Source organism: Eubalaena glacialis, chromosome 10, assembly GCF_028564815.1.
Source record: "Eubalaena glacialis isolate mEubGla1 chromosome 10, mEubGla1.1.hap2.+ XY, whole genome shotgun sequence".
Lineage (NCBI taxonomy): Eukaryota > Metazoa > Chordata > Mammalia > Artiodactyla > Balaenidae > Eubalaena > Eubalaena glacialis.
Genome location: NC_083725.1, coordinates 3,693,249 through 3,719,612, shown reverse-complemented (window position 1 = coordinate 3,719,612; position 26,364 = coordinate 3,693,249). Strand labels below are relative to the sequence as shown.

Here is a 26,364-nt window from a genome sequence, read left to right as displayed (position 1 = left end):
GACCCCTATAATTCAAATGTTAGTGCATTTAATGTTGTCCCAGAGGTCTCTGAGGCTGTCTTCAATTCTTTTCATTCTTTTTTCTTTATTCTGCTCTGCAGTAGTTGTTTCCACTATTTTATCTTCCAGGTCACTTATCCGTTATTCTGCCTCAGTTATTCTGCTATTGATTCCTTCTAGAGAATTTTTAATTTCATTTATTGTGTTATTCATCATTGTTTGTTTGCTCTTTAGTTCTTCTAGGTCCTTGTTAAACGTTTCTTGTATTTTCTCCAATCTATTGCCAAGATTTTGGATCATCTTTACTATCATTACTCTGAATTCTTTTTCAGGTAGACTACCTATTTCCTCTTCATTTGTTTGGTCTGGTGGGTTTTTACCTTGCTCCTTCATCTGCTGTGTGTTTCTCTGTCTTCTCATTTTGCTTAACTTACTGTGTTTGGGGTCTCCATTGAAGACTGGAGGCTTTGTAGTTTCAGGCTGTAGGTTCATAGTTCCCATTGTTTTTGGTGTATGCCCCCAGTGGTTAAGGTTGGTTCAGTGGGTTGTGTAGGCTTCCTGGTGGAGGGGACTGGTGCCTGTGTTCTGGTGGATGAGGCTGGATCTTGTCTTTCTGGTGGGCAGGACTGCGTCCGGTGGTGTGTTTTGGGGTGTCTGTGACCTTATTATGATTTTAGGCAGCCTCTCTGCTAATGGGTGGGGTTGTGCTCCTGTCTTGCTAGTTGTTTGGCATAGGGTGTCCAGCACTGTAGCTTGCTGGTCGTTGAGTGGAGCTGGGTCTTAGCGTTAAGATGGAGATCTCTGGGAGAGCTTTCGCCATTTGATATTATGTGGAGCCGGGAGGTCTCTGGTGGACCAGTGTCCTGAACTCGGCTCTCCCACCTCAGAGGCACAGGCCTGACACCCGGCTGGAGCACCAAGACCCTGTCAGCCACATGGCTCAGAAGAAAAGGGAGAAAGAAAGGAAGGAAGGAAGGAAGGAAGGAAGGAAGGAAGAAAGAAAGAAAGAAAGAGAAGAAAAGAAAAGAAAAATAATAATTATTAAAAATTAAAAAGTAATAAAAAAAGAAAAAAAACCAAAAATGGACGGACAGAACGCTAGGACAAATGGTGAAAACGAAGCTATACAGACAAAATCTCACAGAGAAGCATACACATACACACTCACAAAAAGAGAAAAAGGGGGAAACAATATATATATGTCGTTGCTCCGAAAGTCCACCTCCTGAATTTGGGATGATTCGTTGTCTATTCAGGTATTCAACAGATGCAGGCACATCAAGTTGTTTGTGGAGCTTTAATCCGCTGCTTCTGAGGCTGCTGGGAGAGATTTCCCTTTCTCTTCTTTGTTCGTACAGCTCCCGGGCTTCAGCTTTGGATTTGGACCCGCCTCTGCATGTAGGTCCCCTGAGGGCGTCCGTTCCCCGCCCAGACAGAACGGGGTTAAAGGAGCAGCTGATTCGGGGGCTCTGGCTCAGTCAGGCCGGGGGGAGGGAGCGGTACGGAGGAGGCGGGGCGAGCCTGCGGCGGCAGAGGCGTCGTGACGTTGCAGCAGCCCGAGGCGCGCCGTGCGCTCTCCCGGGGAAGTTGTCCCCGGATCATGGGACCCTGGCCGTGGCGGGCTGCACAGGCTCCCGGGAGGGGAGGTGTGGTGTGGATAGTGACCTGTGCTTGCACACAGGCTTCTTGGTGGCGGCAGCAGCAGCCTTAGCGTCTCATGCCCGTCTCTGGGGTCCGCGCTGATCGCCGCGGCTCGCGCCCGTCTCTGGAGCTCGTTTAGGCGGCGCTCTGAATCCTCTCTCCTCGCGCACCAGGAAACAAAGAGGTAAGACAAAGTCTCTTGCCTCTTCGGCAGCTCCAGACTTTTTCCCGGACTCCCTCCCGGCTAGCCGTGGCGCACTAGCCCCCTTCAGGCTGTGTTCACGCCGCCAACCCCAGTCCTCTCCCTGCGATCCGACCGAAGCCCGAGCCCCAGCTCCCAGCCCCCGCCCCCCCCCCCCCCCCCCCCGGCGGCTGAGCGGACAAGCCTCTCGGGCTGGTGAGTGCTGGTCGGCACCGCTCCTCCGTGCGGGAATCTCTCTGCTTTGCCCTCCGCACCCCTGTGGCTGCGCTCTCCTCCGTGGCTCCGAAGCTTCCCCCCTCCGCCACCCGCAGTCTCCGCCTGCGAAGGGGCTTCCTAGTGTGTGGACACCTTTCCTCCTTCACAGCTCCCTCCCAGTGGTGCAGGTCCCGTCCCTATTCTTTTGTCTCTGTTGTTTCTTTTTTCTTTTGCCCTACCCAGGTACGTGGGGAGTTTCTTGCCTTTTGGGAGGTCTGACGTCTTCTGCCAGCGTTCAGCGGGTGTTCTATAGGAGCAGTTCCACGTGTAGATGTATTTCTGATGTATCTGTGGGGAGGAAGGTGATCTCCGCGTCTTACTCTTCCTCCATTTTGAAGGTCTCTTCCCCTCCCATTTTTATAATAACTGTCTGTTCTGTGCATCAGTGTTCTTTTTCTTTTTAGGGTCCCTTTTTTTCTCTGAGGTAACAAGGATTTTGCTTATTATATGCTATTTATAGTGAGAGCTTCAAGCTCCGCTTTCAGTAACAAATTACACCTCATTTGCTCTTTAAACAAATGCGATGCTTCGGCAAAGGCCTGAATCGGAAGAAGAGAGAACTGAGATGCTGTTGCTGTGCTTTCTTTTCTCTTTCTCCCCGTTTATTGACTCCTCCTCCTCCTGGTCTCTGCCTGCTCCTGGGGCCCCAAGACCTTCACTTTAACACGTCTTCCAAAGAAGTAGCAGGGAAGCCCATCTGATCCGGAGAAACTTGTTCCTGGTTCTGGAAGCAGCGATGCAAGAAGCAGCCAAACGGGCACAGAGCAAATCTGTTGAGAATCTCAAGAGGGAGGTATCTAACAGAATCACACTAACAATGACAGTATTTTGCTTCCTTCAAAAGCACTCCAAGTGCTTCACCCATATTAGCTAATCTCGTGTGGTGAGGAGGTGCGATTACAGCTAGCCAGGGGTTTATTGTCAAAGCCATCAGGCCACAGGAATTCCGTTGGTCACAGTATTTATAGTGGCTCCTTTTCCGTGTCTGATTCCCCACCCCTTCCTCTTAAAGAGCCTCAGTATTGGTGAGAATGCATTTGTATCCTCACTCTTTAAAAACTAAACACAAGGGCTTCCCTGGTGGCGCAGTCGTTGAGAATCGTCCTGCCAATGCAGGGGACACAGGTTCGAGCCCTGGTCCAGGAAGATCCCACATGCCGTGGAGCAACTAAGCCCGTGCGCCACAACTACTTAGCCTGTGTGCCACAACTACCGAAGCCTGCACGCCTAGACCCCGTGTTCCACAACAAGAGAAGCCACCGCAATGAGAAGCCCACGCACCGCAATGAAGAGTAGCCCCGGCTCGCCGCAACTAGAGGAAGCCTGCGCGCAGCAACAAAGACCCAATGCAGCCAAAAATAAATAAAATAAATAAATTTATTTAAAAAATAAAATAAAATAAAAACTAAACATGAGGGTTGAAGTAGAGGGTCTCTTTCGTCCCAATATACAATTTCGCATTTACAAAAACATCTCTCTCTACTGTATTTTCAGAGGTTTCCCCATCTCTTCGCCAATCACACCACAAGAGCGCGTGGAGCTTCGGGCAGACGAGGCACACGGAACCGCACAGAAGTTTCAAAAGTTGTGCTGAGATTTGACCCCCGAGAACTCTCAGAGCAAACGGCTGACCACTTATCCTCTGCAGTGGTGACCGCTTCTGTCTGAAAAATGGAAGCAGTGGGATCCACTGGACGGCCTGTAGGTCCTTGAAAGTAGGGGCTGCAGAGCTGACCCATCAGGGCGCCTTCAGCACAGTGCCTGGCACACCGTAAGGCCTCCCTGCATATTCGTTTACCTTCTCATTAATGAGTCTGCAGAGGGAAAGAATCAGACTAAAGACGAAGGATTCTAACTCTTCAACACGCGAAAATATGAACAGGGACAAAGTGGGCAGCAGACGTCCCCTTTACATCCCTTCTCTATCATGGGATTCCCAGGCCCCCAGTGCCCTCCTGACTCCCCAGAGCCGTGGTGCCCTGACAAAGCTTCTGTTTTCCAGGGAATAGCTGGTATTCCCATTGTCCCATTCCTTGTTTATTTAATAAAGATTTGGAAGAGAGAGTAAAAGTAGGTGAAAGTTATGTGTTTGAGCATCAGACACACCTGAGTTCCATTCTTGGCTCTGTCACTTATTAGATGTGTCATCTCAGGAAAATCGTTTAATAACTCAGAGCCTGTTCTTTATCTGCAAAACGATGACAGCACAGACCACCTCCAAAGAGTGCTGTGCAGAGACTGGGGACATGGGGGTCCCCTGCTCATCGTGGTCACTCAGGGACTCAGGCTGACGTTGCCGGGTGGCTGAACCAAAAGGGCAAGAGAGCTCCCAAGGGTCTCTCGTTAGCATTTTAAATGGGTAACAGGCCCACTTACATCGGATGGGCGAGGACCAGTCACACGGTGCCACCCACCCACCCACAAAGGGTCTGGGAAGTACAATCCCCACAGGTGCCGGGAAAGCTGAGAGCCAGAAACATTTGGCAACTAGTGCAACATGTAAAGTAGCCGGCACTATGATGGGGGTGCTCTAAGGGCTGCATCCAGGCTAGCTATATTTTAGTTTGGATCTGTTTTATATAAAATGTTGTTTATGTACTATTTTAGTATATTCAGGAGTGTCCATGGCCGATAATTCATTGACGTATTATGTTCTCCCTTTCAGAAGTACCCACAGTTGAAGAGAAGATTCGTGGAGATGTGATATTAAACCTCGAGGAATGAATCTCGCCAGTAGCTCAGATGGTGGAAGGCTTCAGGTTTCCAGAGGAGGCAGCATCTGGCCTGGTTTGGGCGTGTGGGTAGCATCTCAGACACAAGGAGCCAAGGGCGACCTCAGAATGGGGCACAGAGCACCTGAGTTCTCCACTTCGGGCCTGGGAATTTATCTACCACTTGCTCATTTGTTTATTCATCGACTGTTTACTGAATGCTCACATGTGCCGGGGCCGTGGCTCTGAGGACAACAGACACTGCCTTCAGACGATGCGTTTTAGGGGAGAAGACACATGAAGCACAAGTAGGTGGTGGTAACTGCAGAGCCAAGGGTGTCGGACGTGCCGGGGTGCACGGGGTGGGAGGGGGTAGCTGCTTTATCTGGGGTGGTCAGAGAAGGAATTGAGGGAGCAAGCCCTTGGGGATCTGGGTGAAGAGCATCCCTGACAGAGGGGCTGCAGGACCAGGGAAGAGTGCCACGGTGGAAAGAACAGGATCTAGGAGTGGAGTATCGGAGCTTCGTTCGTTCTGCTACTGATTTGCGCTGGTTCTTGGACCCAATGACAAAGCAACGTGATTGCGAGGATGGGCTAGGAGCTGGGCCACATGGATGTGAATCCCAGCTCTGCCACTTACGACTAGATGAGCTGGCAAGTTACTTGTCCTTCCCAAGCTTCCATTTCGCCATTTGAAAATATGGGGGAAACCCTCGTCCTCCATGCCCTCTTTGGGAGGATTAAATGAGTTAATTCATATAGAGCACCAAAACCAGGGCCGGACCTGCTGTGAGCCCAAGCTGACGGCAGCTATTTCTATGAGAGCAAGTTGTTTCCCCTCTATGGGGTGCAGTACTGTCATCCCAGATTGTGAGCTTCGGAGAGGTGGTCTATTTAAGTGCTCAACTCACAGATTCTTGGAAATCTGATGCTTATTTACATGTTATTTTATGGACCATTTCATGTCATTTGTTACCTGCTTTTTTTCTTTTTGTTTTTACGGTCTGCCCCCATCACAGCCCTCTTGCAGGAGTTAGCTTCTCTCCAGTGATGCTGAGTATGGGGTCCTTCACTTGTCTTTGCTAGAATTCCACTTCTCTCTGCCTCACTGGTGGGCTTTATTCCTTCCGGGATCTTTACACAGCACTCAGTACACTTAGTTGATTAAAAACATTCTCTCTATTAATTTCAATACACTGGCAAGGGATCTCTGTAGCAGAGACTTTAAAAAATGAAATTTCAGGCCTGTTTTCTGTTTGGAGACCAAGTGTCTGGGTCCACAAAATCACAGACACTCATGGATGGCCCTCCCTGCAACATTGTCCTGGATGCCAACAAAGCTTTGCACGGCCCACCTGGCTGCTGCCCTGGCCACGGTGCCCCAGACAGGGGGACACTTGAAAATCCCTCCAGGCTCTCCAGAACCCACGGTGCACTGCGATCCTCGACGCTGGGGACCAGCTGGTGCTCACACTGGACGGACAGGGGTTTTAGAATGAAAACTGAAACCAGGGATCCGATATCTCTGGGTACCAGCGACGCCAGACTTCACTTCCCCAGCTGGGTGGTCAATTCCATAAGGACCCTGGTGAGGAGGGATCGGAAAGCCCGGACGGGAGTGCCAGTGCCACCATTTAAGAACTCTGTGACCTGAGTCTCACGTTTCTCATCTATAAAATGTGGGTCTGCACCTTTGTTTTGATGAATAAATGACAATATGTGGCTTTATAAATTCTTTACTTATTATCCTGCATAAATAATGAATGTGCATATTTATCTTGCTAAATAAATAGACGGCGGCTCTTCAGTTTTAGATCCTGACAAGTCCACAACCTACTGAGTCTATTGTATTTCTTGGTCAGGTTGGAAGCAGAGAGAACAGTGCCTGGAGAGGGCTCTGGGTCCAAGTAAACCCAGCAGAGGGTGGACCTTGTAAGGGTGTCTCCCCCTTCTCCCTCATCCTGGGGATTACTTATTTATCAACTAGTGAGTGCAGATTCATGCACCTGTAAATAAATCGTGCTCTTAGCGATTCTCCCTTGCCCAGAGCATGTGGACCCTGACACCCGGGGAGGGACATCTGGACCCAGCCTGAAGCCCCCGTCTGGTCCCGCGTCCTCACCCGGCTCCTTTCCTGCCACCTGTCACTCACACGCGCCCGCTCAGCCTGCAGGCTGCCTTGGCCGCCTCTGCTCTGGCTGCCCCTCTGCCCACATCAGCTTGCAGACCGTCTAGAATCTCCCCACGCCCCTCCCCATCCTGCCCACCAAGACGCTGTCCAGGACAGGGCTTGTCCTTTTCATTCCTAAGTCCTGAGCCCACTTGGTCCTACAGTATGGCTTTAATTTATGTTGGGCGAACACATGGAAGGTCGAAGAAGCTGCGGGGAGAGAGAATGAAAGACTTCCAGGCTTCCCGGCAAAGCAGCTGCGCAGCCAGAACCCCAAACCGAGAATCCGGTTCCTACCTGGAGCTTTCCATCGAGTCAGGCTAGCTAGGGCCTGGCTGTGCTTCTGGGGCGGGGAAGCCGCGTTTGGTGGGGCCGCGGCGACATCTCCTTTGGGATCGCCCTCTGCCCGCCGCAGGGGCGCCACCTGCCCGCCACGGGGACGCTGCCCTCGCGTCCAGCGGGGACCGCTCCCTGCTTGTGGCTGAGGCAACAGCGCCACCTGCTGGCCTTGAGGCCCCGGCCGCGGCCTGACTCCGGAGGTCTCGGGCGCCCTCTGGTGGGCATTCGGAAGCTGCAGCTCAAAAGTGGCCTGGTTACCCCCAGGGCGCAGAGAACCATGATGTCCCTGGGGCCTTTTCCACCTTTGATGTTTGAGCCATGCTGTGGGCCCGCACTGGAACCAAGCCTAGAAAGCAAGGCTTTATAGCAACTTAGGATGCAGACGATCAGAGCCGTATGATGGAACAAGTTTCCAGGCACAGATGACATGGCATGCTCCCTGGTGACAGAAGGTCCACACAGCTCACCCAAGTGGCACATACAGCCGTGGGAAAGGCGGTGGTGGTGAGAAAGAATTGTGGAGGAATTGGGAAGTAAAAAGAAGTGGAGGGAAAGGAAGGGGTGCTATTCTGACCTCCACACCCCTCCTCCAGGACTGAAGTCACCGACGAGGCCATTTGAGAAGAGCAGGCTGCAGTGTAGACAGCTTCTCCCCAGGAGGAGGTCTGCGGCGTTTCCAGTTACCCTTGTCTGAACCCTTCAGGAACACACCCGGCCCTGAGCGTCCCCTTGTCGCCGTCCTGTTACTGCCGATCATTGTTGGCTCTGCTGGAGCTCAGCTGCCCTCGGCTCCTGTGTCAGCCATGTAAGAATCTCAGAGGCTTGGGAACGTGAGCCCAGCTTGAAATATACTTCCCTGAAGGGCTTATTTTGTTTTGGGACAAGTCTCATGCCAATCTGTCCTGCCAAGAAATGATCGGTGTTGAACCGTTGGTTTCCATTGCTGTCAAACACAATCTTACACGGAGAGTAAGGGGGCAGTCACCCTGGAGGGCCAGCTGGGAAAGAAGGCTTCTGACTGGCTGGGACTTTCTTAGAAGCCCCTGGAGAATTTTTTTTTTTAAAGGAACGTCTAGAATGGCTGATGTCCGATGGGCAGCACTGAGTGGGTCCCGTCCATCTAAAGTGGCTGCAGTCAGATTCCACAGGTGTCCAGGGAGAAGGGAGAACAGAGGCCCAGAGCCCCTGCTTAGCTTTGGGCACAGGCTTGGATTTCCTCTATTCCAAATGCAGACCGTCCTGCAGGGTCCCGCCTAGCACACAAAGGTCGGGAAGAATGCACAAGCGATGTCCCAGTGTTTGTGCAGGTCTTAGGCTACTGAAGGGAGTCTGGACAACATTGGTAGAGAAGCTTGCTTTCCAGTCATGCCTCTTAAGACACCTGAAGGTGTGAGGAGGTGAAATTCGACGCTGCTGGCCTTGTTCTCGTGTTTGTTTTGTTTTTCGTCCTCATAAAACTTATTTGAATGCAAAACCAGTAGAAAATTGATAGCTCAGAACATGTTCGGATGAATCGTCCCGTCAGACCCTGTTTTAGGAAGAGCTGACGGTTGGTTAGAAGTCAGAGACACTGACTTTGCGAGCGTTCGCTGCGTTCATTCTCCCTCCCTGGGCCTCAGGTTCCTACTCTGTGCAGTTGGGGGTTGACTGACTTTCAAGGACCTTTCCAGTTCTGGTGCTCTTTGGTTCTTTAAAATGAGCCTCATATCATCCCGCGGTTGACCACCCATCCCATTATCACGCGTAATGGTCCTGACTTTACCAAGGAATATCATCTGCTCATGCATTTCCCCACCCATTCACTCAGCAAACGGTGAGGGCCTGCAATGTTCTGGCACTGCTGTGGGCACCAAGGACAAGCTGGGAATAAAGCGAGGTCCTGGCTCGCCTGGAGCTTGTAGTCTTGTGGGGGTCAGTCACACACGATAAAAAAATCTAAAAATGTGTAGCGTCGTGTACTGTCCTACAGCGTGAGATAACGTAGTGACAGTCTGCTGGTAATAAGCGTTAGGAAGACAAATAAAGCGGACAGGGGTTGTGGGATGAGGAAAGCTGTTTTCTAGACAGCGTGATCAGGAAAGTCCTCTCTGAGAAGAGAAGGTGGCATTTGGCGAGAGACGGATGGATGGAGATGGAGAGATGGATGAGGGCGTGAGCACTGGACGTCCGGGCAGACGCGCGGGCAGGAGAGCCGCGCAGAGGCCTGATGCGAGCGTGCTGGGCCTGGCGGAGGGAGGTGAGGAGGCTGCGCGTGGGAAAGGAGGCTGCATCCCTGGATCCCATCTTGGGTTTTGATGCCAAGTGTGATGGATGCCATTGGAGCTGGTATGTTCTTGAGTCAGTGTTGTGAGCATGCCTCCCGGCACTGGGGGCGCCGAGAGGTAAACTACAGTCTCCACGCGCAAGGGCCTCGAAGGCGCCCGGGTGCCCACATGTGGCGGTAACGGGCGGTGGCAGGAGCTGTGTGCGGGATGGAAGCAGCGGTGCAGGCTCCCGCCCTGGAGGAGCTCCGCCTGGGGCCTGGAGGCTGGGCACTCCGTGCTGTGCCCAGCGGGAGGCATGCCCCGGACCACCGAGAAGCGGCTTGAGCAGCCGTCTGGAAGGAGTCAGTGGGGCAGAGGCAGGAGTGGGAGGGACCCACCTGGGCAATGGCTGGGCTGCCACAGCAGTTCTCACGGCAGAGGAGGTGGAGTGAGTGAGTGAGCAGGCTGGCCAAGGAGGCCAGGGCCCGCCCTCACTCCTCCTCCCCGAGCTGCACGGGAAGGGGCAGATCCTCACCCAGAAGGTCATCACGACCGAGTGGCCAGGCCCTGCTGCCCTCTCTTGCGCACAAGAGGTGCATGGTCCCCCCTGAGGCCTCAGCCCCTCCAAGTGCTGAAAGGGATGGCTCCTCGTAGGCCACCAGGCCCCACCTGCCCTGCGGGGGAAGCCGTCGCCCCCAGGGGCCCAGCTAAGGAAGGGTGGCAGCTCAGCGTGGCCGTGAGCCCACGTCTTTTGTCGTGTGACCAGCTGCTCTCTGCATTCTGACTGAGCCCTCCAGGTGCTCAAGGGCCTCCCGACCAGGGACCGCCTTTCTGCGGACCAATGTGATTGTCCAAAAGTGAGCCTGTCTGCACCTCGGCCTGTGTTTCCCCGTGGCTGCTTCTGGGCGGGAAGAGTTGCAGGACCCCGACTTACTGGGCACATATTGGAGCCAAGGGCCTCCGGCCGTCTGTCCACTGAGAGCTGGGATGTGCAGCGCTCCCGGGACCAGCCGCCTTGAGCCGGGGCTGCCAGCAGCACGCCGGTGCCCGCCCGCTGCCACCGGCCATGAGATAATGTCTCTCCATTTTGGGACTGTGACATAGTGACATCAGACCTCAATGGCCAGGGCGCACATTCCGGGCCTGAGACCAGGGTGGCAGCAGAGAAATCTGAGCTGTGAGGAGACATTCTTAGGCTCAAAAATCACAAACCCGAGAGGGAAAGGCACTTGATCAGAAAACAACACCATTCAGGTTATTTTAATGCCCTGGATTTGCGCTGCCCTTTAAGTGGAGCCCCTTCAGTTGCGGGACTTTGGTGCCAAGTGACCCTGGGGCAGATGACTTTCACTTGTTGTTAACTGAAGAGCAAGGTCACGTCTGGCTTGGTGCGCTCCCCGAGCTGTGGTTCCGCCTGCGTTTTCCGTGCACACGCCTTTGCTCTCAGACGGCGGCACAGACCAGGTTCTGAGGCTCAGTGGCAGCCAGCCTGGTGTGAGCATACAGAGACCTCTCTTCCCTCCCCCAAGACAACTCCTGAAACGTCTCCCCTTTTCAAGCACTGTGGTGTTGAACACCATCTGGGCAAGTTCTCTGACCACCTGAACTTGCAACCAAGGGGTAGGGATGATTGTCACCTACTCGGAGAGCCCACCACCAATCCCTCAGACAGTCAGTCCATTCATGAATTAAGCACTGTTTATGTCCCTGCTGAGTCCTGAGCATTTGCTACGTGCAACGGAGAGTGCAAAGCCACAAACAACATAGTCCGTACTCGCAAGAAGTACATAATAAAAGTGCAAAAGACAAGACTTGTACTCAGAGAGTCAGAAACCAATGGTCCAGAATCAAGTAGTCTGGCACCGATGAAAATGGCAAGAGGAAGGAAGAGAAGAGAGACTTTTCCAGTGGACACTTGGCCTGAGCGAATGCTGGGAGGTAGGAAGGAGAATCACCATAGCCACAAGTCACCCTGAGCCTCCTCTCTTAAGACTGAAGGAAGAAGGCCTTTCCCCAGGACAGCGGGAGTGTCTGCCTTCAGGCTGTCAGTAATACTGGATGAGAGAGCTTGGCTTATAAACTTTTGAAACTTTAGAGGGTTGACACCCTGCCCAGAGCAACGGGAAGCAGCTTTGTTTAGTGGAGTTCCAGAAGATGTTAGCTCTGGACCCAGTAAACGGAGACTTGGATGAGCTTTTCACTGAAACGTGGATGGCCTTAGGTTCTGGTCTGCACGCTGAGGATGACACCAGTGGGGGCAGTGGAAATATCCCTGAGCTGGAAGTTGGGGGACTCAGGTTCTAGTCTTGGCTTCGGCAATGAAAACGACAAACATTTATTACACACTGTGTGCTAGAGCTTGTTCTAAGGATCCTAAATATAACCCTTTCTCCCTCCTGTTCTCTGTGAGGAGAGTGCCATGTTATTCCCATTTAATGAATGAAAAAACTAAGGCACGGAGATTTTAAATCACCTACCGAAGGACACAGAGCTCATCAGTGGTAGAGCCGGGATTCACACCTGGTTGTCTGTTGGCAGAACTATTTCTTAACCCCTGTGCTGCTGCCTCTTGAAAAAGTGGGTGACTGATCTTGGGCAAAAGTTTCTTTTTCAGTAAAATGAAGACACTAATAACTCCCCCAAATTACCTTAAAAAGTGATTGTCAAGATCTAAATAAAATATTGGATATGAAATACTTCATAATTTAGAAAGTCCTATACATGTGTAAAGTATTACATTCCTCAGAGGAATGATGAAAAGATAAAATGGAAGGAGAGCTGATGGAAAAGACTCTAGAAAAATGAAAAACCAAAAGTGTGTACTTTGATTATCAACCCGAGACAGGCTAATTGGGGATGAATAGGTCCTTGGACTCCGTGGAAGTCCGGGGGTGTGGCTTATTCCTCAAAGCTGTATGGTAGCCTTAATCCAGGTGATTTTGGCAGGCTTAAAGAGGGAAAATGGAGGATAGGGACTTTTATTCTAGGAGCCCAGAGAAAGTCAAGACAGTCCTCTCAGAGTCAAAGCTACATTCTTTCCTCCCTCACTTTCATCATGCTTCCTTCCTTCCTTCCTTCTTTCCTCAAACTGAGACCCAAATGAAGTGGAAGAAAATCTCTACTGAGATAAGAGTCAAGATGAAATATAATCATTCATTCGTTTTGATGACAAACATTCAGAGAGCATCATCCCTGTTCCAGAAACTGGCCAGGAACTGGCAGGCACCGTCTTTGCTCTCTAACAGATGTGACAGAGCTGGACAGGGTTTCATCCAATATCCAGCCCATCCTCTGTATGGAAAGAAAGAGAGAAAAGTCCAGGGAAGTGAAGAGGTTTGTTCAAGGTCACCGTGCCCAGGCAAATGTGTGTTCCTCCCCATTTCAGCCATTCCCTTCTGGGTGGATTTGGGGTGAGGGGGAATTTGTTCACAATCCATATACTGCCCTGTGACAACAATTCCAAAGAATGTCAGGTGATTTTTTTAAAGCTCATCTTTGAAATGGTTCTTTCTCTGCCTGTATATGCCTGAAGAGTTAAATAGGAACAATCTATATAGGGGTCTCATGGGCTATTGATCACCTGCTTTCCTGTGTCAAGGAGTGCTTCCCTGTAAGACTGAGATCCGCACCCATGTATGGAGTTGTGTGTTCCTGTGAGATGAAACAGTCAGTTATGGCCACTGAACACCTAACCAGTCCCCGGGGAGCTGACTCTCCGCTCCTCTCCCGTCTTACCTTCCCTTGTCATGTGCTGGTGGCCGAATCTCCCCCACTGACTGCAAGATAATTCACATCCTCGGGTGTTACTGCTCCCTCCCACTTCAGCTCAGCATTATAAACAAGACAAAATGTAATAAAAAGGTAAAAAAGACAAACAAAAATACCTTTCACCAGGGGCTGGGTTGGGGACTAGAGAGTACGTCTGTCATTGGGGGAAAACAACACCCCTTTTTAGTCCAGAATTCATCAGATTCCTCCTGTGGTGATAGAGAGGTCCTTTCACCCCAGCAACCAGGAGGCTCCAGCTGGGCGTGTGCTTCTGAGATGGGTCCTGGCTAAGGGCCGCCAGTCTGGGGCCTGCTTCTGGGGACGTCGGCACCTCCGATGAGATGGTCAGCCTGAGAGGCATGGGAGGTGGGGCCCGGTGTTCCTGCTGCAGCTATGAAACCCACTCAGACAGCCTCCTCCCATACTGATCTGAGAAGCTGGCAGATCTTTACAGCGGGGGTGCTGACAGACGTCTAAGGCTTCACCTCTGCTCAGTGGAAGGTTCCTACTGTCATCTGGCTTTTAAGGGGGGTTTGAGGGGTGTGGCTCCATCGTGGGTAGGAAGATGGAGAGAAAATTGCCAGATGGCGTTGAGGATTCCAAGTCTACCAGAAGAGAAAGAAAGACATTACTCACTGACACAAGAAGGCTGCCAACTCCACTTACAGATCAAGCTTTTGTGTGCAGGCAAAGTCTGTCCTGAGCCTGTGTGAGAGGATGAAGGAACCAGCCATGGCCTCTGAGAATTTGTGAGATGACAGAATATTTAAGGGGAAACTAGGGAGATGCCACGGTGTAGTAGTTGGAGAAATCACAGTACACGAGACAATCTGCCCCCAAGGGCTCTGCAGCCGCTGGAGAGGACAGACGGGCACGTCCTCAGGGGCAGGTCAGGACAGACCTACTCCAGGTGCAGCTCCATGAGCACAGCTGGATACAGTCCAAGCAAGGTGTGCTGAGCCCAGCCAATTCAAGGGAAACTTCTGTTTCATTACGTTTCATTTCTTAAAAAGGAACTTCTTCATTAAACATTGCTTCTCAGGGCAGCAGGTAAAAGGCACACAGAACTATGAACAGATACAATCAGCAACCACTTCTGCTTTTACATGGCATCTTTTCCACTTGAGCATTAATTATTTGGCATTTTCTCCCTGGTTTTCAGAAAGTTTCTCTAGGAGGTTGAACTTACAGAGATGATTTAAGGGAGAGGGAAGCTTCAGCAGTATCTCCAGAGGCTGTTTTGCATTTTCTAAGTCTGAAATTTTTACAACAGGTTTTCCACGGAAAATTCAACAAGTCACTAAACTCTCCGAGTCTCAGAACCCAGACTTAAAGTCAGGGGAAGAGATTCCCATGGCTCACCTTTCTAGTCGTGTGTCCTGTCAGCTTGGACTGCCGTAACAAAATCCCACAGGCTGGGTGGCTTCAACAGAAACTTATTTCTCATGGTTCTGGAGGCTGAGAAGTCCAAGATCAAGATGCTGGCAAGGTAGGTTTCATCCTGAGGCCATTTCTCTTGGTTTGTAGGTGGCCACCTTCTCACTGGGGGCGCACGTGACCTCTTCATGTGTGTGAGGAGAGGAAGCTCTGGTGTCTCTTCCTCTTCATGCAAGGGCACTAATTTCATCATGGGGGCTTCCACCCTCCTGACCTCGTCTAAACCTAACTACCTCCCCCTGGCTCACTTCCTGATACCATCACACTGGGGGCTAGGGCTTCAACATAAAAATTCTGCGGTGGGAGGGACACAAGCATTTTGTCTACAACATTGTGTGAATAGTTTGGAACATGTAAAGCATTTATGAAAATGTTCAATCTTAGGGTTGATGGTTATTCTGATTTCACAGAAGGGAATACTAGGGCAATCTTCCTCATAGAATATCAAATATGGAGTCAAGTATAAGAAATATCATACATTTAAGGTTTACCTGTAATCTTAAGTTGATGTCCATATTAATTTATCATAGAGACAATTAGACTAGTGGGACAGCCAAGTCAACCCACAAAGACTGGTAAGCTGATACAGGAGAAAAATTCAAGGAATAAAGAGAGAGCAATTTTTGAGTTGCATAAGAAAGGAAAAATGAGAGAGCTATGAAGTCTTTATAAAAATTTTTTTTCCTGTTATTATTTACTTAGTTTGGTTTTTAAGAAAAGGGTTTCAGAAATAAACACAGGAAAGGATTGGGTGAAGCGAACTATTGGTCCCAGGCTGCCTGCTATGAACAAGACTAGATGAGGAAAATTTCTATCATTTGGGAAACATCTACAGAAACCCTAATCTTATATAGATCTCACGTCACTCCACTCCAGCAGTGGGCATTCTTCCACATCCCAAACCTCAGGACGCGGAGCCTGCTGAAACACAAGCTCTCACTCACCTCAATCCTCTCCAGACTGCTAGGAGGTGCACAGCCCTGCTCTTCAAGCATTGCGGCCATGAGTATTACTGCCGTCTCCACACATGCATACTTATCTCCCCTCTTATCTGTCCAGACAAGCTCTCGCCTTGTAAGCAAATGCCGTATGCCACTCACAAGCCCATATCTGTGCAAGGCACACACCTGTATATGGGGGCAAATTCTGTTTCAAACATTAAAACAACAGCTTCTATCTCATCCAAACAGATCGTTGAAAAGGAAACTTTCTGGGTCCTCACCCATATGCAGGATATACAAAGCTGTCTGGAACAGATCTGGTATTAATTACCTAGTGCTCCACAATGGAATAAGTGCTTGCTTAATCCCAAGGAGGTTTACACTGGAGACTGACCAACCTGCCCCGGGGTGGATACACAACCAATCTTGGCTCCAGAGACTATTCCACATCATGTGTTGTGCAAATGTGCACTGGCACAGGAATGGACTTCGTTCCACAGCAGATGGGATCCTTCTTCCGTGGGCCGACTCTAAGATAATATATGACCCAAGCACTACATTGTCTAGAGCTTCTTACTTTTCACGAAATGCATCACTGTCTTAATTCTCAGACTGAACTTCTTCCTCCTTTACCTGCACTTGCCCTCTTTCAAGTCATGGCCTGGAGGCTCCTTCTGGGGCCCAGAAACAGCAGGCGACTTTCATGTTGACCTGCAGCTAATTTGGATGTCTTAGATTCCTAAGTTTTCATTCTGATGGCAGCTGCCCAGTTTTGATCTGTGTTTGGGCAAATAGTTGCAGCAGCGAACTTGGTGGGGGAAGATAGCAAACACCTGTGAGAGTGAAGAGGCATTTATGCTAGGCTTCCTTTTCTTCATGGTTATTACTGTGTCTCTGAAGAGTTTTCCTTGCCATATCTTAGACGTGACTTAAACTATTAGAGAAGGTGTGAAATAGAGAATTTTAGATCTGGGACTAAAGGATTTCCAGAAAGCAAATGGGAGAGAAAGCTGTCTTTCTCCTCACGGAAACTGCATTCCTTACAAATTTGTGTCTGGGGCAGGAAGAAGTTGAGAATATTTCTTGCAGGCAGATTTTTGTTTTGTCTTCTGATCCCAGTGAGGTAAAGAGTAGGTGAAGGTGGGGGACTTGGAAAGTAAACAGGGTATGCTGGGTGTTTTTGTGGCTGGATCATTTTAGAAACCATTTTCAAATCAGGACCAATTTTCTTTAAAAAGCGTATAGTTTTAGAACCTTACGGCCTACATACTTAGACGGCAAACAGCACTCTTATAAAACTGTGTGGGTTTTGGCAATAGAAAAATGAACTTCTTTCATTTGATATTTGCTTTAGAATAAAGATATAAGGCCCTAAAAAGGAAAACTTGGCTCCGCCTCATCCCTTTCTCCAGCTTTTGTCCCCAGCAAATTCTTCTTTCATTCAACTTATTCACATACTTTAACCTCCTAAGAGTTGATAAGCATAATAGTCTTTAATTAAACGAGCTTCAGTATTTATTTTGCACTAGGTAGATAAAAGGGTTGAGAAGGCAGCGGGATATAACGGGAGTAGGACAGATACAACGTTCGTTGCTCTTGAAGAATTATAACCTCTTGCTGAAGACCCCACATGTATGCACAAGAACCTGAGAGGCAGCGTGTTGATAGATAACTCTGAGTGGCACAATCAGATAAAGCTTTAAGGAGAAGGTTGAACTTGAATGGCTCTGACAGATAGAGGGTGCCCACCCACGCGCAGCTGGAGGAAGGAAGGAAGGGAATCTACCTGGAGAAAGAGCATGGGCCAAAGGACAGAAGCAGGAGAGAGCAGAACACAAGCCCCTAGACTTCTGTGAAACTATCTCATCCAACTTCCTGGCTAAACCAACTCCATAATACATTCTGTCCCCAAGTAAAAGTCCTACTGCCAACCAAGCCCACATGATTCTCCTAGAGACACATGAAGCCTTAATGAACGTTGCCCTCACTGTTCTTGAAAGAATCTGGTTTGCCATCACTTTGTTGAATTTGGACTCCATGTATTTGTAAAGGATATAAACTCTAAAGAAAGGGCTGGTTTTTTCCTCAATAAGGTCTGTCCTCCCTAATGGCAAGATATGAAATGAAATGCAGACATTTTGCTAAATCATGGTAAATCTTTCTGACAGCTACAGGGGCAGAATGATTCTTTTATCAAGGGGCACAGGCAAAAGGGCTGATGCCCCGAGCTTATAGATCACCACACAATGCTATACCCAGCACAGAGAAGTCACAGCTTCTGTGGTCACGATAGTGCCTTTATCTGCAATCTCAGACTTTTGTGTTTATCTGTCTTGGTCTTTATCCCCCATTGATTAATCCAAGTGTCTGGAAGTAAGTATGACCCACTCTCCATTGGTCATAATAATACAGTGCAACGGTAACAGGGAACATATGGGGAAGAAAAAAAAAAGTCGAAGTGTGCACGTGACCACATGTAAAATAAACAACAAGGATTTCCTGTATAGCACAGGGAACTATATTAAATATCTTGTAATAAACTATAATGAAAATAATCGAAACATAAAAAATGGATATACACATATATACGTATAACCAAATCACTTTGCTGTACACCTGAAACTAACACAACATTGTAAATCAACTACACTTCAATTGAGAAAAAGTCAAAGTGTGGAGTATTTATATATAAGCCGCAGATTTACCTCCTTAACCTTTATGACACTTTAATACTAAAATTAGCTTGCACTTCCTAAACGAACATTGGTGAGAAAGAGGCCTATCTGGGATTAAAATGAGTAGATAACGTCACTTAGGAAATGTTTTCTAAGTTTGGATCTTGATTCTATTACTTTTCTTTCATTCCCCTCCAGTCCTCCACACCCAGACACAGTGTGCCAGCGGCCCCTAGAGAAGCGCCTTTGGGTGAGGTCTGCAGTATCAAGATGTGTGGGGAAACCAGACTGTGTCCTGCTGGTGAAGACATCAAAGCCAGGAGTAGTTCTCTGTATCCTATCACTTGCTTGTGTGCACTTCCAGAAAAGCCGAGTTCACAGGTACTTTCAGACCAGAGACAGGTGGGAGGGCGCAGCGAACCTGAGAAGAGCGCCGCGCACGTGCCCCGGGGGCCGCCGGCGCCCGAACTTCCTCCACCGCTTCGTGCTGCCTCTGCTTCAACCCCGCTGCTCCCGGCTCACAGCAGGGAGACGTTAGGATGATTTTCACTTGTTTCTGGCTTGGCACGTTCTTCCGGGTTCGGGTGTCCCTGCCGTGTCTGTGCGCTAAGAAGGGGGTGCGGGAGTAACGCGCGGGCTGGCCGCCCCTCACCGGCTCCCCGAGCCCCAGCGTGGTGTGCGCAGCAGCCCGCACACCCTTTACACCACAGAGGAGCGACGGGGGTCGGCTGGCTGGAAACCCTTCCGCCTTCAGCGCTTTGTTCTCTCTGACTTCTGGCTCCCCCGGTGGAAAGGAGACAGAGGAGCCAAGCTGTGGCGCAGCTCGCCCAGCGGGGCTTCAGTGAGCACAGCATCATGGTTTCCCTTCCTCCCGCTACGGCTCCTTGCCGGTTCCCGCGCCCACCTGTAGCCCGCAGGGCTGGCTAACCTTCCCCTCCTCCCCCTCGGAAACGCCCCTCCCTCCAGCGCGCAGGACGGCGAGGAGCGACGGCCGGTTCCCGGGCGGCGGCGGCGGAGGCGGGCCAGAGCGCGGCCGGCGGGGGCTCCGGAAGCCAGGCTGCCCCACGGCTCCCCCAGGAGCTGAGGAGGGGCCGGTAGCGGCCCCGATGCGTCCCCGCGGGGCACCGGCGCTTTGCCAGCCTGCTCTTACACGTGATCTCAATCGACTCTCCAGAGGGTTGTGACGTTTTCGCCCCTTTTTCTACGAGACCCGAGTCTCGGGGCAGGTGAGTTACCCCACCACATGGCAGCCTCACAGCCGACTAGGTGGCAGGGCGAGGACCCCACCACCTCATACGCAGGCAGCAGCGGGAACAGGCTGGCAGGGAGGAAGGGGTCAGAAGGGGCTGAGGCGGGAGCCGAGTCCCAGCGGCAGGACCAGGCCGGGCCGCTCGCGCGCCTGTGGTCGAGCCCCCCCGTTCCCCCCGTTGCCGTTAGCAGGCCTGCAGATGAGAGACGCTCTCAGGGGGACTCTTGACCCCCACCGTGCAGAGGGAACCCACCGAGGTCCCTCACCCGCCGGGCCCTCGTGCCCACAGGCCCCCTCCGCCTGACTCCCCGGGGCTCCAGCCTGGGCGCTCGCCCCTCCCTCCCCACACACCGGGCTGCCCTGTGCTGGGCCGCACGCAGCTCTGTCTTTAAAACAGTTTTTTAAAATTTCTGGGTTGCTGTAAAATACACGCAAAATTTACCGTCTCAACCACTTCTAAGTGTGCGGTTCAGCAGGGTTACAGATACTCACACTGCTGTAGCCCGGTCTCCAGGACTGCTTCCCCTCGTGAAGCGGAACCTCCGCACCCGCTGCACAGCCACCCCGGCCCCTTGGACCGCCATTCAACCTGTCCTGTGGGCCTGGCCACTCGGGGCACCTCAGATGAGCGAGGCCGCACAGGATGTGTACTCCGGGGACTGCTCTCCGTATCCCTACCCACCTGGTGCACTGTTCCCTCCACCTGGACACCTCCCCATTCCTTCACCGGCTAATTCCCGTTAATCCTTTAGGAGTCGATTCAGATGTTATCACCTCAGGCTCTCCCTGGCTCCCCGGTCTCAATTAAGTGCCCTTCCTGTATATTTAGTGGTGGGAGGCGGCGTCCCAGTTCTAAGCCCCGATACTTGAGGTGCGGTTGAAGGCCTGCACTCTCCCTGCCTACGTCTGGGAGCTTGTGCGAATGCGCTTCGCTAGGCCTTCACCAGGGCGCCAGGTGACTCACGCACGCGCTCAAGTTCAGTACGCACTGTTCTCGCTCGACGAGGGGGCTGCGAACTGCTCCTGGGCTAAAGCCAGCCGGCTGCCCTCTGTGCGGGGAACACGGCCTGTCACCTGAACACGCACTGCCTGTGGCTGCTTTCACACCACAGTGGGGGGGGCTGCGCAGCTGCAACAGAGACCACCGTGGGGCCACACGGCCTGAAATACGTATTCCCTGGCCCTTTACCGCAGACGTCTGCTGGACCGTAGGCTCCTTCCAAGGGAGAACCCGTCTTATTTTGCTTTGTAAGAAGAAAGGCAGATTAGCACAATGGTTATGTGTGTGGGCTTGAGGGCAGACTGACAAGATTTGTATCTCAGCTCTGCCATTTCCCTCAAGTGACTGGCAGGTCACCGTCTCTCTGTGCCTCATGTTCCCTTATAAAATGGGGACAGAGTCGAACTACCTTACAGGGCTGATGTGTGGGTTACGTAAGGTAACATACATGAAGTGCTTCACATGGCACCTTCCGCAAACGTTACCCTTAGCTGGTTCGTTATTTTTAGAGCACCGGGGACTTTGGTGATGTTGGCAGGATGGCCCCTGCACCTGACACTGTTTATCAACACCCATTCTCTGCTTCTTCCTTGCTAACATCTAATTGTTTTTTCAGGTATCTAACCTTCCTGGAGAGTGACCTCCTCCCTGGGCGACGAACACTGCTACGAGCCAGTCGTGGTCACGCATGCTCAATGTCCGTCGGCTGGCTTAGGGGCGGGCAGTTCTGGCCAACGAGTCACGAGCAGAGGGATCTTGGAGGGCTTCTGGAAAACGGTTTCCTCAGTCTTTAGAAGAAAACATGGGAGAGATGCCCCCGTTCTTCCATGGATATTGTTATATGTGAATGTGATGCCCTGAACTGCAGCAACCGTTGAGAGTAGGCAGTCTGAGGGCGAGCTAACATGTTTACAAGGGCAAAGCAAAAAGATGGGAAGAATCTGGGCCCTCTATGAGGTTAGAGTTGCTGAATCCGTCAACCCCTGGGCCTCACCCACTCAGGTACTGATCTGAGGGAAGACAATAAATGTTTCTATAATTTAATTTCAGCCTAAAGCAACCTAACTCATATAGCCAGGGACCATGTTGACACATATTTTTACTCCGCCCAGGACCTCACAACTGTTGTTGGGTGCCATGAGCAAAGGAAGAGTGGAAGTTGGAAATGAATGGGCTGGGTAGGGCAAAAGGAGAATCACGAATGTTCCAGGTTAGTGTAGGTCCAGTTCTTCATTCATCACTCACTCTCTCAGCTGGAGTATCTTTTCCTGAGGCCTGTGGCGCTCTCCCAAATGCTTCTCTCTCTTGTTGTCTGAACCTACTACCTAAACATGGGAGCTCATTTCAGAGCCAGATGGGGTTTGATTATTTCCTTGACGATATCCATTATCTCCCTTCTGGGTAGAAGGAGGGTCTGCAGACAGCTGATCTTTTTGGGGCAGAGAGTATGGAGGTGGGGTCTCTTATAGAACACGAAACACAAGGAAGTGTTCTTTGGGCTGGAAGTATCAAAAGATTGTTTAGAATTTACAGTTATAGGGGTTTAACAGAGTGTCAGCCTGTATACTGGTTTTGTGTCATATCTGAGCCAGAACTAGTAGCAGAGATTCAAAGCAATAAAGGTGGCAAGTACACCTGAGAGCGAAGCACGGGGAGAGAAGGGTAGCAGAGCGCGGGGCTGCCCCCCACCTCTCCGGGAGAGCACCCTGGCCCTGGTGGTGGGAGGTGGCGGAGCAGCGCAGTGTCAGGTGGGACCCCCTGCAATCCCCCACCCCGCAGACACTTACCACAGGGAGAGATGCTGAGCGGCTTCTCCTGTGAGTGCCCAGGGTGGGAGACGCTCTGAGAACTCTGGAGCCATAAAGTGACTGTAGCAATCAACTTTTAAGGCAGAAGGAACCAAGTGACATGACCTTGTTCACCCCCTTGCCTTTAGGCACCAACAGTACCGCTAAAGCCCCCAGTTACCTCAGAACATGTTTGATGGTTAAAAGCCTTCCGGGGCAGGGTGCGGGGAAGCAGAAAGATTTCACAGCTTTCTCCTGTGAGCCGTTTTAATCTAAGAGAACCTTGACGCTTGTCCTAGACCCACCCTGTTCTCGCCAGTCCAACCCCAAGACCCTCCTCCAAGTGGGAGGGTCCCAGTTCAGTGGCAGCAGGCGCTCCCCAGCAAGTGCAAGCTAAAGGGACGAGGGTGAGCGACCCCCCCCGCGGCGAGACCTACGTGCAGCGCCTGCCTCCTGGCTCTCTGTCCCTCCTTTCCTTCCACCAGTTTCTACGAATTGTCCGTCTTTCTAATGGACGCCATGCCTTTGCTTTCACCACTGGTGCTCTTCAAGACTAATTAGATCCTGAAGGAACAGGAAGTAAAAAGCTGTTTCTGGGTAAGTTGCTAATGTTCTTGGTTTAGAGTTCAAGTTCCCTGCCAGAGACTTGCGGAGAGAGAACCCTCACTCCTCTGGGCATTCTCAGCCAAGGAGCAAGTGCTTCCCTTCCCTCGGGCAGCTCTGGGCTGAAGGTGCAACTTGCCATGCAATTGGATTGAAGAAAGACAGAGAAGGCCACAAAGGTCAAAACTCACTTGCTCTCGGGGAGGGGGTTAGAAAGCTAGTAAAGAAAACCTGCGGTGCAGCTGTCTTTCAGGAGAGGGTATGGAGGGTGGGACGGATCTACCAGAAGTGTTGTCGGTCTGCGCTGAGGTCTTTGGGACAGGAAGAGTGCAGCCACCCAGGGAGAAAGCCTGCAGTGACACCCTCTGCGGGGCCGATGTGCTGGAAGGAGTGCCTTGCGAAAGGTTTCCCTCCCTCCTGCGGGGCTGTTGAGAAGCTAGGTAGGACCAGGGGTCTGGCTTTCAAGAGTGGTGCTGAATGAATTTTTAGTTTCCTGGTGGGAACAGAGAACTCAGAAGATTGTCTTCTCCTCTAAGAAAATCTGGCTGTGGTTTTTCTCCTGGTCTACCGAGAGCCTGCGCTGGTGGGTGAGGCACACGTGTGCACAGGGCCAGGCTGTCGGCAAACCACCTTAGGGAGGAGGGCAAAGCAGAGGCAAAAGGGGCTCATTCCTCTACCTCACAGCTTCCTTTTCCAAAGGAAGCAGGATCCACCCACCAGCAACAGTCCAAACACCACCAAAGAGGCATGGAAATGGGTATGCATGCAATTGGTACATATACCCCCTCATCGCCTGCTACAAATGGAGTATAAGCTGGGGGAGAACTGAGCCACTGAGACCCCAGGCCTTCTGAGCCACAGCCCAGTTCCAGAGGTGCAGCCCTCCTGCCTGGTCTCCGGGTGGCAGAGTAATGCTCCCTTCCTAACCTTCGAAGAAATGGGTGAATAACCTCTGGCTAAGGGGAGATGCCCATCTTCTTGGGGCTGCCTGGGGTGTCTGCGGCAGAGCTGGTCACGGCGGACTCCTCAGCAGAGGCACTGAGATCCAAGAATTCCAGGATGATGTCCCAAAGGCAGTAAATCAAATGCCTGAAACAAATGAACAAAACAACTTAGAGGAGGGTCTGGCTCGGTCTAGAGACACCAGATCATGTTTATGACATTTATCTTCCCTCTCCCTTTCCCCTCTACTGATATCCTTAGTGGACTCCAAACACCAACAGCTGGGCAAAGCCTCTGCCATGAAATAAAAGTCTGCTGAACTCACAAAGGCTGTGACCCCAGTGAAGGTGGAGATGGTACTTGAGACTAGATGTTAGGAAATTCCGCATTGCTTTATAGCTAGCTACATTAGCACATTGGCACTGCTCTGAAGAACTCTAAGGGAGGGAAAAATCCCTGTGATAACAACTTACTAAGAATTTTCAGGTTACCTGTGATGAGGTAAAGCCAGGAGCCTTGAGGTGCGAGAGTTAATAGACACGGGGTGCTGCAGGGCGGGGGGTGAGAGGGGAGTGGACGAGCACTCAACACGTGCAGAAGATTCCATGCCAAGGCACCAGCCAGGGGAACACTGACCTCTCTGTGCTATTCGCGGAGGGCGCACCAGCGTTTCTGGCCCCCTCATCAGAGGCCGACTCATCACCTTGTCTACCTCGCATCAGGCAAAGACCCGTGCTGAAAGTACAGCCCAGGCCAAGGGCTGTTCTCGAGATGCTCACAGGGGCAGGCAGGTGTCGGGAAGAACAGGCCTGGGGGCTGACAGGGCCTTTTCAGTAGCTCACGTCGGGGCCTGCATCGAGTTCTTCCAAATGCAAACGGTGGCTGGTCCCACCAGCTTCCGACCACCTGACACCTGCTCAGAAGCCAGCAGAGTGGGTCTTACCCAGTGTGCGTGGACCTGGTCATCACACTCTGGGGCCAGGGCCCAGGGCAAGGAGAGACTGCGGCACCGTTCCTCTCAGTGAGGCTGTTCACCCAGAAACCCGAGATGCCTCAGACCAGAGGCGGCTTCAGCTGTGCCCACCTGTTGATGAGGGGCTGCTGCAGTGACTCCAAGACAAGACTCCAGCTCAGCCGGCATTTGTTCACCCCAAGGATTCCTACCACGATATCTGAAGAGGAGAAACAGATGTGGTTTCAGTGTCACCGCTGAAGCTTTAGCTTCTAAGGGGTTTGTCTCCTCAAGATATCTGCTGTCTTTAATCATACTGGGTACTTCTGGCACACCTCTGAACCACACAGACGAACTAAAATCGTCAGAAAACAGGGAAAAGCCAAGAAAAATGTTTCTTAACTTTAGGTATCTAAATGAGAATGGGCCTCAAGAAACAAGCTGGTAACCCGTCACTAAAGTGCGGGTACTTCGGATACAACAGTTCAGGCTGGAGAGCAGAGGTTAGTAAGAGTGAGTGACGCTGCCCAAGGGTAAGAGTTCACTACTGCACCCTGCTTCCCCCAGCGCAGCCACAGGCAACAAACTGCCTTCCCCGCCCTCCAAAAAACCATATAAAGCAAAGGGAAAAAACCTTCTTCAGAGTTTGTTTTTATCTACTGCTAAGGACCATGCACTTCACTCACTGGCCCCAAGTTAGCAAGCTCAGCTTCTGCAGGACCTGTGTCATTTTCTTCCCTGGTCCAAAATGCCATGAGTTGGCAGAGACCCAGAAGTCTTCACCTGGCGGGAAAATGAAGAGACCTGCCCTAAAGTGAGCCTCCCCGTTCCCTTAGCATCACTGGAAGTCCTGACCATTTTCCTGTTAGCCTCAGAAACGGTGGGTCAACACATTTTTGAGTTTAGCCACAGTCAAGGCCCTTTTAAAAAACGGGGACGGGGGTGGGCAATGGTGGTGAAGCAGGATGGGAAGGAAGGGTTGCTGGTATAGTCCGCCTCAGTGTCCAGTCACCTGGCAGGACTCCCATCAGGCTCTGCAAAGCCTGCGTCTCAGCAGCCGCCTTCTGCTCCCGGGTCCTCACGGGTCGAGGACACTCAGGCAAAAGCCCGCCAGGCCAGACGGATTCCTGAAGAAGCCGGAGGTACTGCACCCAGCGCTGAGGACACGTCAGAGTAGCTACCTGCACCTCTAGCCACCTGTGGTCGGAGACAGAAGCGTCAGGTAAACCTGGAGAAAAGGACGCAGCGAGGCGTGAGTCATGTGAGCAATCAGAACAGAGCAAAGCCAAGTGAGCACCGACTCTCACAGGTGAAACCAAGCCAATCGACAACTTGGGATCACAGAATTTGAAGATGAGTAATAACTACTATCAGAATTATTCACTGAGTGTCTGCTATGAGGCACGTGTAGTATTAGGGGCTTCAGAACAGAACATTAAAGGGGCCTCT

At 51.3% G+C, this 26,364-nt stretch overlaps 1 protein-coding gene across 10 annotated transcripts in view; it reads right to left on the bottom strand.

Annotated features, from left to right (window-relative positions):
• Positions 1 to 22,121: 22,121 nt before the first annotated feature.
• Positions 22,122 to 26,364, bottom strand: part of SNX19 (sorting nexin 19) — a 38,634-nt gene continuing 34,391 nt past the window's right edge. For 5 of the 10 annotated variants that reach the window (XM_061202982.1, XM_061202985.1, XM_061202988.1 and 2 more), the window contains 4 exons: positions 25,928 to 26,112; positions 25,048 to 25,135; positions 24,743 to 24,876; positions 24,017 to 24,110 (listed from right to left, as the gene is read on the bottom strand). In XM_061202982.1, coding sequence (XP_061058965.1) covers positions 24,103 to 24,110; positions 24,743 to 24,876; positions 25,048 to 25,135; positions 25,928 to 26,112 — 415 coding nt within the window. In that variant the 3' untranslated portion in view covers positions 24,017 to 24,102. Of the gene's footprint in view, positions 24,111 to 24,742; positions 24,877 to 25,047; positions 25,136 to 25,927; positions 26,113 to 26,364 lie in introns of all 10 variants that reach the window. The other 5 variants (XM_061202983.1, XM_061202986.1, XM_061202989.1 and 2 more) reach the window with 3 other exon arrangements.